The sequence below is a fragment of the Silene latifolia genome, chromosome 11 (assembly GCF_048544455.1).
Source record: "Silene latifolia isolate original U9 population chromosome 11, ASM4854445v1, whole genome shotgun sequence".
Classification (NCBI taxonomy): Eukaryota; Viridiplantae; Streptophyta; class Magnoliopsida; order Caryophyllales; family Caryophyllaceae; genus Silene; species Silene latifolia.
In genome coordinates this window covers 180,937,976-180,955,218 of record NC_133536.1, presented here as the reverse complement: position 1 = coordinate 180,955,218, position 17,243 = coordinate 180,937,976, and the positions used below count along the sequence as shown (strand labels likewise).

Below are 17,243 nucleotides of genomic sequence, written 5' to 3'. Positions count from 1 at the left end.
TGTCATACGGAGCTGTCGTTCTTTCAAGAGTTCATAGTACTTCATATGCAGCTGTTCTCCAGGTAGTGCAATTAGGTATTAGTTTTCCCCACATTTCAACATTACTAAATAATTACCCAAAAAATGAGTTCAATACATTTAACAGTATGAAATTAGCTAGCCAAGGGAAATAACCAGTACTTACATAGTTACACGAGTAACATTGAGTAATAAAGACTTGAAGCGGTGAATTGCAGGGCAAATCTCCTTTGGCGTGACAGCAAGAATGCACGTGCATTATCTGCATGCCAATAGAGAATTACCCTGGTATTCACCATCAATCATATGATATATAGCTTCTGAAGTTTCTGCTTAGCGAAAAAACCAAGTTGGAAAGTTTCCTCTCTAAGCAAACATGCTTCTGCGCATTATTCGGAAATTAGTAATGCTGTAGTCCTGAAATTGGCTTTGACATCATATTTATACCCCATAAAATTTCAGTTTCTGCGGAATATGCGTAAGAAGAAGAGAGAGCATATGCTGGTATAAACTTGTGTACTGCATGTTCGACAGTAGACATTGATGAATTTTTAACTGGTCCTGATCATTCCACTATAGGATATGATTCCTATGAAGGTGGCTGATCAGCATCCTGCAATACTTTTTCGCTTTTCTCATTCTACTAATTGGATATGCTTTTACTAGACAACTGATTCTACTGTTTATAAAATGGTACGGTTTGATTACCGTCAGGAACATCGCTATGTCAGTCTTTAATGCAAGATCTTCTGTCATTTAATCATCAGTCACCAGTGACAATTTTGATTCAGAAGTTTTGATTTTTAACCGAGACCACATTGTTAGAAGTTTCGGTCACTTAGAATTAGGAAAACAAAAACATGGCCAAAAAACGTCGAAAATAGGCATCAAAAGAGAAAGGATTCTGGAATCAGAAATAAATACAATGTTTTATTGCATAAATCAACGAATTTCTTACAAAAAAATTCAATAAATTGCTACAGTCAGAATTGAATGCAATCAAAAAATCTGAACTCTGCTAAATTAGGGCATTCTGAATCATCATACTAATCTAAATTAAGACTGACTTAATTTATACAAGTACTTAACAACAGCTAAGCGCGCTTAAGAAATACAAATCATCCATCCATGATGAATTATCAGACAGTTGGGCTCCAAGGCTTGCATCAACCAATCCGATATCAATGTCGCATTCAGCATCAACATTCTTGAGTACTTCAGTGAGATCAAAACTGTTCCGTCTTTCTTGAGAATTGAATTGAGGGCTGAAAATTTCATCATCGCTTCCAAAATCAATCCTTTGAATTTCAGAAGAGAAATCAGAACCTTGGGCATCCGGGGTTGCATCAACCGACTCAAAATCAATAATTTCCATGAATTATTGACAGTTATCATTGCATCCAAAATTGATACCCTTAATTACATCAAATAGGGTACCAATGTTCGCAACAACCGGCCCAAGATCGAAACTTTCTGTTGTTTCGTGACTATAATCAGTAAATTCAGAGCTGAGACGGGTATCAGTACATACACAATCAACACAATCAATTACATCAGGGAAATCATAAGTTTCAACTTTTAAGTTTTCAGTTGATTGTTCGTAATAATTAGAAAATTCATCAACCCTCAAAACGACCCCGTTTTGTAACCTTTCAAGAGCCACCAAAAATTCCTCAAGCTCCTCCAACTTCATATCATCAACTGACGCTTCCCACCAATTCTTATCACTACCAACAACGTTTCGAGAATTATTACCCTGTCGATTATCGTTAAGAAAACGATTAATCACAGTATCGAAACAAGGGTACCCGTGGGAAAAGGTTTCCCGCCAATTGAGAAAGTAATGCCGGCAAATTCAGTACCGGGATACAACCTGCATAGCTTTCAACACTTCTTGAATAACCCGGGTCGACGCTTAGAGAAACATACTTGACGTGCAGTCTTGTTGGCGATTCGTGTTATCGGGATTTTCGCCTTTCTCTTACTTGTTCTCTTCTTCTGCAAGTGATTATCAGTAATTGTCTTCATCTTTTTAGGAATTTTTTATGTTTGTAATGAAATTGAAAGTATGCAATTGTGTGATTATATATAGAAGATTGATGGGTAAAAATTGTTTGATTAAATTTATGGAAATTTGTGATTAATAGACAGGAATTATGGAAAGTAATTTGAAATTGTGGAGCCTGTTTTTGGAAATTACCGTTGTATATCCCGCGTTATATTCCCCCAACGATAAATTTGAATTAATTAATTAATTCGTTATAGTTTGGTAATGGGTATTTTGTTAGTTATGAAAAAGTATTTAAGAATGGGTGTTTTCCTAAAATATAAGAATTTGGGTTAGTTACTGTACCGATAGACAAAATAGTGGTGCGAGAAAGGAGAATACGGTTTTGGCATGTTGGGTCGGATTATGTTCTATTTAACTTGTGCCGCATCCTTTATTATATTTAAAATTTATTTTAATTAATAAAGTGATATTATTTTACTTAGTGTTTTTTATGAGAGTATATTTTTTCAATCCTTATACCCTACACCCAGGTCCCTACACCCAGGTGTAGGGTGCTTCCTACTCCTAGTTAAAAAATAAAATAAACAAAAGTTAGAAGATAAAAACCCACTTTTTTAAGCAGTTATCAGTTTTACGTTTAACATAAACTCTTCTTCCTCCCATTTCAATCCTAGATCTTCCATATTTATCAAAAGAATTATACATAAAATTTAATTTTCATCCAACCTATTAGTTTTGTAATCATAGATTTACGTTTTGAATGAGTATCTACTAAACAGGTAAGTATATTAATTGAATTTTTATTTTTATTTTTTATCTCTCATTATTCGTTGTTAGATTTGTGATTTCAAAGGTGTGATTAATCATATGGAATTATCATATTCACTTTCAATTTAGTGAATATGGTAATTTAGTTTGATGAATATGTGTTACCTAGTGAGATATTCATCATATGACGATATTATATTCATTTTGAGTTTAGTGAACATGAAATTGAACATGTGTTATGTATTATGATATTCACCATTTGAAATTACTTTATTCATTTTGAGTTTAGTGAATATAATAACATAATTTGATGAATATGTATTGCTTAGTGTCATATCCACCTTATGACACTATTATATTCATTTTGAGTTTAATGAATATCATAGTTTAATTTAATGAATATGAGTATATTCACCTCATGACCCTATTATATTCACTTTGAGTTTAGTGAATATGGTGCTTAATTTGATGATTATGAATTATGAACTTGAAAAATTTGAATACGACTAGATGAAAATTATGAATTTAATTAATCTGATATAATTTTAAAGTTGAGAAATTGAGTAATTTAAAAAAAAACGTACAATGAAACATGACTTGAAAACATGTACGGGATAGTTTTTTTTTTTTTTATTCCTTTTTATTTTCTTATAACTTCTATGGGAGTATCCTGCTCCATACTCCTGAGAGCATGATATAATTTGCCATATTTTTCAGTTATCTTAACTTTTCTCAATCTGTAGATATTATATTATGATAGGAGCAGTGGAGTACTCGTTAATTCTTCTTCTTTAATATACTCCATAGCAAATTTTATTGTTTAGAAAAGAAATATCATTTATGATCTTGGAAAAAATTTAAACACACACTTGTCACGTTATCCACGTGTTTTATTCAACGAACGATGATGATTGAACTGATATACGATTGCGTGTGATAGGTTAATAAATTTTGTTGATAAAGGTTTTATCACTGAATTTTTTTTATATTGGTGGACATATTACACACACACACACACACACACACACACACACACACACACACACACACACACACACACACACACACACATATATATATATATATATATAGGTGAAGGAAGGATTGCTACCATTCTCACCCCCAAATAACCCTTGACGATCAAAACGGTTTACAACTTTTAAATTTGCTACAGACACTCGCATATTAGTTAATAAGTTTTGTTGGTAAAAGTTTAATCAGTGAATTTTTTAAAATTGGTGGACATATTACATATATAAGTGAAGGAAGAATTGCCACCATTCTCGATTCCAAATAACCCTTAACAATCAAAAGGTTTACAACTTTTAAACTTACTACCGATTTACAGATCACTTGTATATTCTATCAAATATATCCATAGATACTGTATCAAATTGAAACAGACGGTATCAACAATTTAAGTTTCAAGAAGGAAAAAATAAGTATCATGAAACTGTCGTTAGTATTGGATTTAAAGGTGAAATTAGCATCATCAGTTACTCAGATCCAATGTACAAGAGAGCAAACTAACATCGGTTAAATTGCTCATACATACTATGGAGCTATAATTGTCATTATTTGTAGGCAAAGAAGTACGATATAAACTTTTGTATGTAAGGAATTTGACCAGATAAAACTATCTCAAAGTAAAAGTTTAATAATTTAGTTACGATAGAATCACCAACAAAAAAGACAATGGTGATAGACAGTATTAGTGACTTCCATCATCATCAGCCAATTTATCAAGTCACTTGCTATGGAATGAAGCTCGTTGTGTAAAAATTCGCCCAAAATAAAATATGCGTCCAGGAAAAGAGGAAAATCAAAGTAAAAGTGACATTTTCTTGCAGCTTGGTCATATGTGACAAAGCTGCAATTAGATGAACTTATATTTTACTGAAAGAACACAAATATTTGATCAACAATTATTTTCTTACTTTTCAATAAGTTGTGTGGAAGGATATACAAGTGACAAGGTCATATAACCATTTTACTTAAGATGCATTATCTTATGAAGTAAAAATTATAGTCAGCCATTGAAGTTATATGCCTATATAGTATTATTGAAGAAAAGAAGAAATGCAAAGGAGATTTACTTACTTCACATCACTGGGTGAGTGCCAAACGACTTTCTGAACAACGCCCAAAGCCCATCTCCAATCAAAAACTTTATTGCTTCATCAAGTAATTAGATCAACTTGACCTAAAAATAAGATAACAATACTGGAGGCATATAATAAAATAAGATAATATTAAAGCACACATTACATAAAAATATAGAAATACTCATATTAGAAAAGATGAACAACTTGACAAAGTTCTATGTCAGAAACGCCAAGGACTTTTCCTTTCTGTTATCCGCTAAACTATCAAGAAACCACATATTTATCTTATACAAGAAACCTGTTTTTCTGGGCTAAAGTTAAAGAAATATGTGCAAATTCACTTGCTATGAAGAACAGTGTAATGAATTCCTCCATTCATCGATTATTCTCTTCCTTTCACGCCCTTGATTTGCCCTTTGTGGTTCCCGTCACAAGGGAGATGTGCACATTAATGGACATGAGGTTATTGCTCGTTGCGATGAGCGGGACTTAGGTGGGCAAGGCTGCGGTCCCCCATTGGTAGTGAGGATTGCCTATTGTGTTGGTTAATCTGGCAGAGCTACACACTTAGGTGTGTAGTCGGATACTGGATGCTAATGGAGTTGGGAGAATGGTTATACAGTTGAATTAGATTGCTTTGGTTGTTCTTTGTGATTGTCTTATCGTGCTTATTCAGTGAGCTGACCCCGTTTATGTTTTATAAAACTGTGGTGATCCATTCAGGATGGTGAGCTGATTGTGACAGGTGATGATTTTATATTAGTTGCAGGCACGAGGATGAGATGTCATCACTTAGAGTCTTAGCTTCCGCTGTCAGGAGTTTTAGACACTTTGTTTTATTGTACTTTGTTTTACATTCTTTATACTTTGGTTTACAGTTTTGAGACGATTTAATAAGTTAACATTATACTTTAATAATTGTTTTTGGATGGTCAATGTTGATATACTTGCCTCGAGCAACCGAGATGGTAGCATCGTTATATAGTGGGGTGGTCCTTGATAAGGCACCTTGGTATATAGGGTGTTACACAACCAAACAAACAACCCCCAATTTTGTTACTAGACGGACTATAATTTAGCAAGTAGATCATTTTAGTTTCCATGTGGATACGATCCCGACATCCTTTACTGCATTAGTTTAGGCTTGTTGGTTATCTTTGATTAGGTGTGCCTGCGATTAGCCTGTCAATAACCATCAACCACGCATTCCCACCACCACCACTGTCGACACCAATCTGTCGCCTTCTCGCCGACGACGTGTCCCTCTCCTCCTCGTCGGAGATGCATTCTAAACTGGCGACCACGCCCTCAAATCACCAATTTTAGTGTTTTACGGGGCGGGGAAACTGATCTGGTGTTGTTTAAGTGGTGATTATGGAGGTTGGTAGTGATTTCAAAGGGTGGAAGAAAAGGAAGAAGTAAATCTACGTGCAGTTAGATAGACTCGCTGGTGGCCAGGTACAACTCGGTAGTGGCAGGTACAACTTGCCGGCTGCCGGCGAACTCAAGCTTGCCGATAAGGATCATGTTGGTGGTGGTGGTTGTTGTTGAGTGCTGGTTGTTGTTGGTGGTGGGTAGGTGTTGATAATCTCTTTTCTTTAGTTTCCGTTGCTTCAATTCCCTTTCTTAATTCATTTCCCTTTCCTTATTCGAACCAAACGCACCCTTATTATTTAATGATCAGTTTGAAAGTTCTAATAGTTTTCTTGACTATTGTAAATTGCTTTGTTCTTTATTATCTTATGAAATGTTGTTTTATGATCGTTAGGTACACAACTAGTTGTCTAATTCATTGTTCTATTGTTATTAAGTTAATTAAATAGGATTCATTGATTAGCTTTTTATATTAGTAACATCTAAGAATTAATATTGAACGAGAGTCGTTAATATTAATACTAGGCAACAGTGGCGTAGCTAATGAAGTAGCATGAGGTAGCACTTGCTACCCCAAACCCAAAAAAATGGTGTGAAAGAACAATTTCTGCTATCCCTTAATAAAGGTTAGATAGAGCTAAGTGCATGAAATGTTAATAAATAATAATATTTATTGTGGTTCAGTGGTAAATATATCATAGATGATCTTTGCTACAATTTTCTAGTATTTTTATTTTTGCTTCAGGATGGTTGCACTAATTAATTGCGTGCTACGCTTATCGAAATTGAGTTCAGCTAATTAAAATAGTCGCATCTTTGTTGACCTTTGATAATCAGATTTATATTTAGACACAAATTTCTACTTGTGAGTTGTGACGGCTTCAAACTTGTGAGGTTATTTTTATAAAAAGAAAATGAGGTTATGAGACGTTACAAGAATGTGAAAATCACATTCACAAGCAAAACTTGCTGATATTTTTATAAGCAAACTTGGTTAAATACAAAATGGAAATAACCTGATTAACCTTTGAGTTTTTTATTAAAGCTGAAAATCAACATTGTTGCTCAAATTTTTGACAAACTAGTATATATTTTGTTTCAATCCAATTAAAATAATGGGTTGCTATGTAGCATCCATTAAATTGGTAGTGTTAATCGTACATATGTAATATAGATTTATGTTATGTTAGTTTTCGCGGTTTTCATGTTTTTTCGAAGATTATATGGTAAAAAAATTTTGCTACCCCAAACTCAAAATTCTGGCTCCGCCCCTGCTAGGCAATTAGATATATCTAAAGTACAACTGATCAAATTGTATATATTATTTATTCGTTATTGAATTCTCTAATTAGTATTACTAGATTAAACGTTGAACTTGATTGTTATTAGAGTTGTTTAATAGTTAAAGTTGGTTAAGAACGAGATAAATCTTAATTAGTTAATTTTAAGGGAATTGGAATATCATTATTCAAGATAGGGTAGTCAAGATAAGTAATTAGAATTGGATTTAAACTGGTATTAAGTTGTGGATTATGTTTGGCCCAATACCTTTTAAATCATTTGAATTCATCTACCTTAATACTTGTTTAGTCTTAGTTCTTTAGTTAATTAAACCAACCAAAATTTTCCTCTAAAATAGTTATTTGACTCTATACTCTTCTACACTTTAATTAATATAGACATTTCCTTAGGTTTGATCTTTATTTTGAGTATATTGTTATCTTAGTTGTCTAGTTAATAACTGGGTGATTATAAATTTATATCTGATAGGCATACGACTTTTCAGCCCGTTAATAAATCGATTTTAAGTTGCTTAGAAAATATTTTAAATACCTGTCATGATCATGTGGGTGTTATCTGATCGCTGTAACAGTAACTAAGGTCAATTCGGACATCGAGTCCAAAACCTCACCAAAATCGGAAACGGGGTTAACAGTTAACAATTGCCATTATTATTCATTCATATCATAAGAGTGGTACAATTGGATTACACATTATCTAATTGTAAAGTATAACTTTGGATGACACAAACACACCTAATCACAAGTCATTACATAGTGTTTAACTACTATATAAGACATTTTAACAACATGATAAGACAGTGTTTCTTCAACTGTTCCCACATATTTTCCATTTTTATATTTGTAATAAGTTGAGTCACTATTAAGTAAAGCTACATACTAATTATTCTTGTTCGCACAAATTTGTGATGTCACTTTAGCCATCTCTTCTTGCTGAACTCCAGCGTTACACACATTGGCGAAGGCCCTCATATGTTTCTTTCCATAGGTCGACAAGGCTCCACAATATGATTTATAAGTTGCAACCTACATAATATCACATATAAATTAGCTAATTATCACTACTCGATATATATGTAAATATGTAATCGCACTTGAGTCACCATCTATAAGGCCCTCATAAGTTTTATATTCGTAGAGATTTTTCATGATTTAATTATAGATTGTATATCCAGCTAAAACAACCTCGATATATTATTATCTTGGGGTAAAGTCTATGCATGGGGTCCTTTTTCCATTGTAGCTTTTAAGATCACACTATGACTCATTTGGCTCAATTTAATTAAGTTTCCTCCTGACTCATGAGTTATAACATTATTGCATTGTCAAAACTGGGACTCAAAACCATTAGTTAAATTATAGATTAACCTTGTGCCAAGGGAGAAAAATGGTCAATGATTTAATAGTGTGAATGACAATCAATTCCCATGTATATAATATAAAATAGAATAACATAAATGTACCATTGATTTATAGCAATCCCAATCGTCGACAATGGGTTGACCCGAGGGGCGAACAGTCTTCATAATTTCATAACCATTTTCAGCACCAAAAAGAGCTTTGCCAATGCTTTCAAAATTGGTGTCTACTTGTTTCCTTTCTGATAATGCGTCGTCTAATTTCTTCTGAGCTTCGGCTTTCTTAACTGGCCCTTCTGCTTTCATAACCTATTTAAAATAACATTTTGATTAATAAGAATCTATTAAATGAGTATATATACGTAAGACGTAACCTAAATTTAAATTAACGGGTTTGGGTTTACACGATATAAGGAGATTAGGAAACAAATAATGATATGTTCTCATAGAGACCTGAAATATATTGAAGGCGGATATAGCTTAATTAGAGTTTCTCTAGAGTTAAAGTCGTGTACTCCTTACGTAATCAAATTCCCTAGGATAAAGGGTAATTAAGGAAATAGACCTTTTGTCTCAAGTAGAGGATATCAGCTTCATGTTGCTCAACGGCAAAGGAGGATATTGATTGTTGATGGCCATGGCCTCCTTTGTGAGTTTGATTTTTATGGGGATAACTAGAGCTCACTCCCAAGTAGTATGATAAATAATCTTGATCAAGACTCATGGTACCGTACTGCATCACATGCGAACCGTGCTCCTCTCCATCGTCCGCAGTTCGTTCCAAAACCTATATTCGTCAATTATACCCATAAAATCTTACTTGTATTACTTTACTAATATATACGGAGTACTTTGTAAATTTAATATTTTACGGTTTCATAATAAATTTATCATGCAATTTCGTTTAGTTTGTATAAAAAAAAACGTCTGATATTATTGTATAAAGTTAGGCCAATTAATAATTTATAACAAAATTATAGCGCTATTGACCATGCATGACGAGTAGAGGTTCTTATTAGACACAAAAGGTTTGGACTATTCTATGTTCAATTTGTCACTTTTTTGTGTGTGGTGGGGGGGAATAATTAATAATTAATAATTAAAATTGGGACTAAGAATGTTCCACTAAATCCACTAAGAATTTAGAAATTATTCCACGCGTTTTGGTAATCATGTCAAAAGGTTGGAATTATATCTTATGATTGGCTACAAAAATTCCACTACTACTTACCACTTTATATTGTTGCTCCAAGCTCTCAGAACCAGGATTGTGGGCATCACTGTGTCAAATATGGATCATAACAATCTAATTAGATCAACACAAATCTTTAGTATAACGGTATATATCCTCGTATTCTACCATCTAGATAATAGAATATCATCGGTGATATGAAATTTGGGTGCAATTTAAAAAAATAGTTGTATTTGTGTATGGAGTATTAGTTTTACCTGTCCTCCATCCAAGCAACACTGTATAAGTCACCGAGACATGTATCGTATTCAGTTGGTGGACTTGGCTTGAACCCTGGACAATAAGTTGCCCAACTACTTTCTTTCGGATTTGATGCGGTTGTCACATATATATTCAAATTATTTGGTAGAACACCTTCAAATATACTCCCAGCTTCGCAAGCCTCCACATATATCACCTAAAGATATTTACATATTCACGCACAAACCACCATTTCGTAAGCGTCATATATTGGCAGAAATGAAATATATATATATAACTAAAATGTTACATTTTGTATCACTTACCATGCTTTTATATGTTTTTAACTCATACTTTTTCTTCAACGTGTTGATGAAATCTTTTCCATATAAATCGTCTTCACCGGGCATTGCTTTTGATCAAACAAAAGGGAAAAACATTCAATAGAAGTAGTACATAACAAATTATTCAATGTAAACAAAACTAAATGCACTTGTTTTGCAGATATATAAATAGAATGTTTTTGAATGGTCCATAACGTAATGTTCCATGCTCCTATCTCCGTTTGTCAATTATTGGATCGACTAATCATCGGTTGACGTCAAAATAGTAATAATGTACAAGTACACGCCACATGATGAAAAATTTGTTACGTAACATTATTTGTCATATGTGCACACTTACTTACTACGGAATAGTTCGTTATATTTTGAATGGAATTTTAATATTTTACCGAGCACTTGAACTGTGATAGGCGTGCCACTAAATTTCCGACATTTTTGTTTATGCAAGACGGTATATACGAACCTTATTAATAGAAGACACGGTTTTAACCCAGATACCTCAACGGAACGCAATTAGGCGAAATTCCAGTACTTATTATTATGCTATGGCCTTTATGGGAACATTTACGAGTATGTGGCGATTTAGAGGAAAAAAACTTACTGAGTACACCGGGACTTCCATGATCAGAGTAGTAAATAAAAATACGATCATTTGGTCCGCTATTGACGACTTTGCCACTACCTCCTTTAATAGATTTTTTGTCTCCAAGAATGGCTGCTAGAAGATTGCTAGTTGTCAAACTTTCCCCTGTATAATCCTACAACAATAATTTATATTCCACTACTTTGTTAATTTAATTTGAATAAATTTGTAAGGATTATGGGATATAATATACATATATGCAAGATGAGATGATACCTTAGGAACTCCTTTATAAACATCTCCACCATTGGGGTTGTTTATTATAATTCCTTTTCTAGGATTTTCCTCATTGTTGGCAATATCGTCGTACATGAAAACGACTATGTTTTCGTCCTTGAGACCACCTCTCTTTAATATTTGATATGCATGGCATATATCAGCCTGTGAATTGATTGAGAGATATACAATGACGTTAATTTGTCACCGAGTACTTAAAAATATCATTAGAATTATTGTTATCGGACAAATAAATATTTGTACATATCAGCTGGAGTTCACTTAATGACTTCCCAAAATAAATTCTCTAACTACATAAATATCACGACTGTAACATGTACTTCCACGGTCTTAATCATGAGACGTATGAAGTACTTTAATACTTTATAAGTCTGTTATTAAGTACGAAGGAATGAATTAATTACCTGGTGTCGGTAATTGCCATAACCGTTGGAACCAGCAATAAGAACAGCCCAATTTGTGCCTTGATCAGTGGTAGGCGAAGGCGAATGTTTAGAAGTTTTAAATACCGTAGCAAGTGTTTCTTGGGTTATACGGCTCTCAGAAATTTGAGCAAGCAATGATAGAATACATAAGATGATAGTAAAGAGTTTTAAAGCCATATTGTAAGACCTTTTTAGTTGAAGAATTAATAATTTTGATGGCAATTATGTGTAACATTCCGAAGCTATTTATAGAGGATGGAGAGAGCTGAAAGACATACTACTTACTAATTTAATCAACAATAGTGTTGCATGCGATGAGTGTTAGACTAGTAGCCATGAAAATGACATTTTTTCATGGCCAACTAGAAAAAATGTGATGGTTAGCACTTGATATACTAGCTTCTAAAAGTGTTTGCAATTTGGGTTTTAGTTGGGTCCCTATGGTACTTAATTTGTGTTGAAAGAGCTATTGAGACTAAAATTAGAAGATAAATGTTAGTTATAATGTCAAAGTTTTTAATTGAGACGATTTTATGGTGAGATCATCGTCATTAGATAAATCCCGATTTCATCTTATAATTCTACAATTTTACAATCTTATATTGTAGTGACTATTGATTCCGATCCTAGTTAGATTCTTATGTTAGTAAGATCAGACAATAAATATAATTGTAAAATTGTAACACAATCCCACTATCCTACGACTCAGTGTAAAATTTGTTTTTCGTTTTTTGGTTGCAGTCGTATGCGAAGTATAAAATATACGTGTAATTTTATACTGTATAAAATAACATATTGATGAACAATATTCTTTATTAACGCTCTTAGTGACATGATTTTTAAAATAAGTTGTAACATCCGATCACGACCTAACTTAATTGGAGCGGGAGCGGTTACTTACGGTAACTCGTTAGACTGTATATATGGCCCACATATTAAAACAGGTCCTTTCCAGCACATTTTGTCCTCGCTCATGCGCATCCCGAAAATCTTCCCAGGACGTGACCCATTTTAAAATTACCCCCAACGAAGTACGCTTAACTGTGAAGTTCTTGTGCATGGATAACCAGAAAAGAAAGTGCAATTTGTTAATATAAATAGTACTTTCGAACCCTATAAAAACTAGTCATTTAATCTTATATTAATAGATCACTTCAACTAACGTGGAGTGTTACATGAGTTTCCATAAACCTATTTTAACAATAAAGTTATATTTTATAGTTAGTTTATACTCCGTATAATCTTATAATTTCACCGGGCTATTTCTAATCGATGTATCGATCCAATGTAGAATCCTAATTCTAAACAATGTTGGATGGGATAACAAACGATGACAAGTCATCCAAACCTCGTAAATAATAAAAGAATAGGCAATTACGGAGTAATAGTTAGCTTTTTTTTTTAAAAAAAAAAAAAAAAAAAATAGGTGGTCACTCTCATGGTAATTAAAATACCTTGAGATACATCATGCATATAAATACAAAAAAAAAAAAAAAAAAAGAAACATCAATCCGCTAATATAAATAAATAATAAGATAATATAACAAAATTTTAACAGTTAAAATTAAACATTTATATAATCGGTAAACTATACACTGTTACAAGATTAATAAATTAATAATAAATGCATTGTTTAAGATGTAAAATAAAGTGGCCAATATAGTATACTCCCTCCTATTCCCGATAACTGTCCCATTGTCCATTTCCGTCTATTCACATAACTGTCCCATTGTCCGTTTTTGGTAATGCTTTTTCTTACATAATGACTATACTACCCTTGTTACTTTTCATTATTTACAACCCAACTCACCCTTAACCCATCCTATTAGTACTTTTCATTGTCCATTTTTATCTATTCACTCACTTTCTTAATTCTTGTGCCATTTCAACAATGAGACAGTTATCGGGAATAGGAGAGATTATTAAATATTCACATGATATTCCTTTTAAGTCAATAATTTATAATTTATACTCCCTCCTAGTCCGTGTTTTGGTTCCCCTCTCTTTTTCTATGCTAGTCGGGTTTTGGTTCTCCTTTTTTTTAGTAAATTTATGTGGTCTAAATTCAATTTTATGTGAAATAGTGTATTTTGCGTGATCAAAATTCATTTACTTAATCCAGTGACTAAAAGAAAGGAAACCAAAACACCTTTAATTGAAATAACTAATTAAAGGGAGTAAATAAACATAACATTCCGTATGAGCGCAAGAAAAGAATGTCGCCTACTTTCCACATTGTGTTGGGAGGAATATTGATTGGAATGAAGAGTTGAGTGAACACCACAATGAGCACAAATTAGTGATAATGCATGGATGATGGAAATGATTGTGGGCCCAAAGTCAAGTCTCTCATGTTGACTATCATCGCTAATGGGGACGACCTTTGAAGGTGGGAGTCCCGAACTTGTATCACCTTATTAGAGTTTGTCACGACGACTTTGATCTTAAATTGTTATTAGAGTCAAAAAGGATTTGGTTGTATTAAGAGCACACGAGTAACACAAACCCGCAGGCTCGCACTCTTATTTGACCCGGTTGTAAGGGTGTATTTGGATAGCAAAAATGGAGAAAAAGGGAGGGGAGAGGAGGAGGAAGGAGGAAAGAGAAAGGTAGGGAAGGGAAGGGGAGGGGAAATGGGATGTTGGTGTTTGGATACAATTTTCCACCAAATCTTGTTTATTGTAGAGAGATTTTAATTTGCCTTGGAGGAGGAAAAATAGATCTCTCCAAATCCCTCCTCCCTTTTCTGCTATCCAAACAAGGGATTTTAAATCCCTTATTCTCCCTCCCTTTCTTTTCTCTTCAAATCCCTCAATCCAAACACACCCTAAAAGTTCTAGATTATTCAAGATATTCGGAAACTCAAACTTCTATCTTCGAAATCAGCTATGGTTCGAGTTTTGTTAATATAAATCTAATGGTAAGCTTCTCCAACATCCCCGATTGTATACGGTTTTCAACTAAGTAGCTTAAGTGCTATGGATAAATGTATACTCCCTCTGTCCCGGTCATTTATTGTCCTATTTTATTTTGGGGTGTCTTAATTAATTGTTTTCCTTTTTATTTTAACAATAAACTGATGATCAATTTGATCATTCACACACAATTTGGTTCACTTGTTATTTAGTAATTGACCCCCTCCTCTTTTCTTGATTTTTGTGCCAAAACCAAAGGATAATAATTGCGAAACAAAGGGAGTATATTGGTTTATTCTTGTACTCTCGGTTGTGGATTTGGATTCTAATATTTATCCCTTGATATATGTTTTGGTAATAATTTACCGAGTCGTTAATTAAATTTGTGGGTGATAATAATCAGTCTATGGCCTAAGACGGAATGTGTGCAACGAGTATAACAAACGAAAATGCGAAAATTAAAAGACTGACGCGCAAGCTTTTGGTGACGCGGAAAACCCAATGTGGGAACAACCGCAGGGAGAGTCGGAATCCCACCAATTTGGCACTATATTCGAGACGACAATACGAAGATAAGGAAATACAAGGATTAATTTGTTGTTATAGTATTGCTATATGATCGGTATAAATGCCGGAGTGTGAGTGTGGAATGAGATGATCTCCAATTTTTCTTTATCTGGCTATATATAGCACTTGTCTTGCTAGGGTTTGGACTTTGTAACGTCCCCTGCTTTTGCTCTTGGGATCTTGCTTCTGTTACCATTAAAATAGGAGGGAGTTGTTGGATTAGTCAAAGGCTATCCCCCAAGTTTGCACGTAAAACAACTAACACAAGTTGTGTTTGTTAATATTTTCATCCAACGGTCCCCACCTGTTCCAACTCATTAATCTTTTTTCTATCCTTTCTTCCAACGAAAAGGTGACACCTCATCAAGGATAAAAAGTGATATTTTATCCCCAACAATTGCCCCTAAATTTCCGTCTCAAAATATTTTAGGCGGGAATTTCCACTTCGAGACGCTGAGAACTGACGAAGTTTGACAGTTATATCGACTTTAAAACTCTTCCCAATTAATACTTCTGCCGCCACTTAGCATCCCAACTCCCCACAATCCGTTTTCCCTATTTCAACTCCTCGGTTCCCCCAAGTCCTCTTTAATTCCCTCAACCCCTTCCATCATCCCTTAATCTTTTCCAATTTCCCTCAAATCTTTCACTATCTCTCCAGCGATCTCTCAGGTACTCCGTCCTTCCTTCACCATTTTCTTTAGTTTCCTTTTTTTTTGCTTTCTTCTTTTTGCTCCATTATGTCTCAAAATTCCATTTCTTCCCCTTATACCTCAAATATTCTGGCGCCGCCAAATCCTTTTCCGTCCGGTGGTGTTCTATCCGCCAAACACTCGTGTGACTCTGAGTTCACTGCGGCTGACCTCGCCCATATTAAGGAGACGTTTGGGTTTTCTGAGCAGGTGGTGTTCCATATCCCAGTCCCTGGCCAAAAAGTCGACTTTGTGCGGACGGGGTGGATATGTTTGTATGAATACGCATTTCGTCTGGGTCTGAGATTTCTATTTCCATCTTTGATTCAAGAGTTTTTGAACCTCAATCGCTTAGCCATATGTCAAGTTGCTCCTTATACTTGGCGGATTTTGCTTGCAATTTGCGCCATGAATAGCCGTTTTGGTTATGACATTGGTCTTTCGGATCTTGCTCACCTATTCTCGGTTAGGTCACTTAGCCGGGGCCAAGTAACCATTCGCGTCTGGAATAGTGAGAAAAATTGCATCCTATTTCCGGTGAAACCCGATGATAGCAAATGGTTCACCCGTTTTATATTTTTCGAAGTTAGCTCGCTTCCTCCTCCCACCGATTACATTACCAGAGCCTGGCGATCCACCGATGGTACTTGCAGGCCATAGCCTTTTCTCTTTTCTCTTTCTCCTTTTTTTTTTTTTTTTTTTTTTTGATAAAATGTAAGTATATATTGAATAAAAAAAACCGTCACCATATATGAGCATCAGATAGTCCCCCAGAGAACCTAATCCTCATCCCACTACATAAACAGACTAGTCTACATCACCAGCTAGCCCAACCTATCCAAGGCAGAGTAACACAAATCAGACAAAGACCAAAATCAAATTGGGGATAAAAAACCCTTAAAATAGAAAAAAACAAAACCAGATAATCCTCTTTCTCACTTCAATCTTACTTCTTTCGATCTTCCATCTCCAAAAAGCATTGTTCAGTCAAGGATTGATCTTCTTATTCAATAAGCTTATTAATCCAAGCCCCATCCGAATCCCGCACAGGTA

General features: G+C 34.2%; 1 protein-coding gene across 1 annotated transcript; it reads right to left on the bottom strand.

Annotated features, from left to right (window-relative positions):
* Positions 1-8,205: 8,205 nt before the first annotated feature.
* Positions 8,206-12,288, bottom strand: LOC141612127 (vacuolar-processing enzyme-like). The gene is made up of 9 exons (XM_074430844.1): positions 11,996-12,288; positions 11,571-11,735; positions 11,313-11,469; positions 10,694-10,779; positions 10,385-10,584; positions 10,167-10,215; positions 9,501-9,722; positions 9,041-9,244; positions 8,206-8,603 (listed from the first exon to the last, which is right to left on the bottom strand). Exons 1-9 carry the CDS (start codon positions 12,191-12,193, stop codon positions 8,457-8,459), a joined length of 1,428 nt encoding a protein of 475 aa, XP_074286945.1. The 5' UTR covers positions 12,194-12,288; the 3' UTR covers positions 8,206-8,456.
* Positions 12,289-17,243: the final 4,955 nt, after the last annotated feature.

What these genes read in the sequence shown, in the direction of transcription:
- LOC141612127 (XM_074430844.1), bottom strand. Translation starts at nt 12,193, where the DNA reads ATGGCTTTAAAACTCTTTACTATCATCTTATGTATTCTATCATTGCTT. An exon ending in ATGGCAATTACCGACACCAG is followed by an intron (nt 11,736 to 11,995) that starts GTAATTAATTCA and finishes ATCAATTCACAG; the next exon opens with GCTGATATATGCCATGCATA. An exon ending in TTTATAAAGGAGTTCCTAAG is followed by an intron (nt 11,470 to 11,570) that starts GTATCATCTCAT and finishes TTATTGTTGTAG; the next exon opens with GATTATACAGGGGAAAGTTT.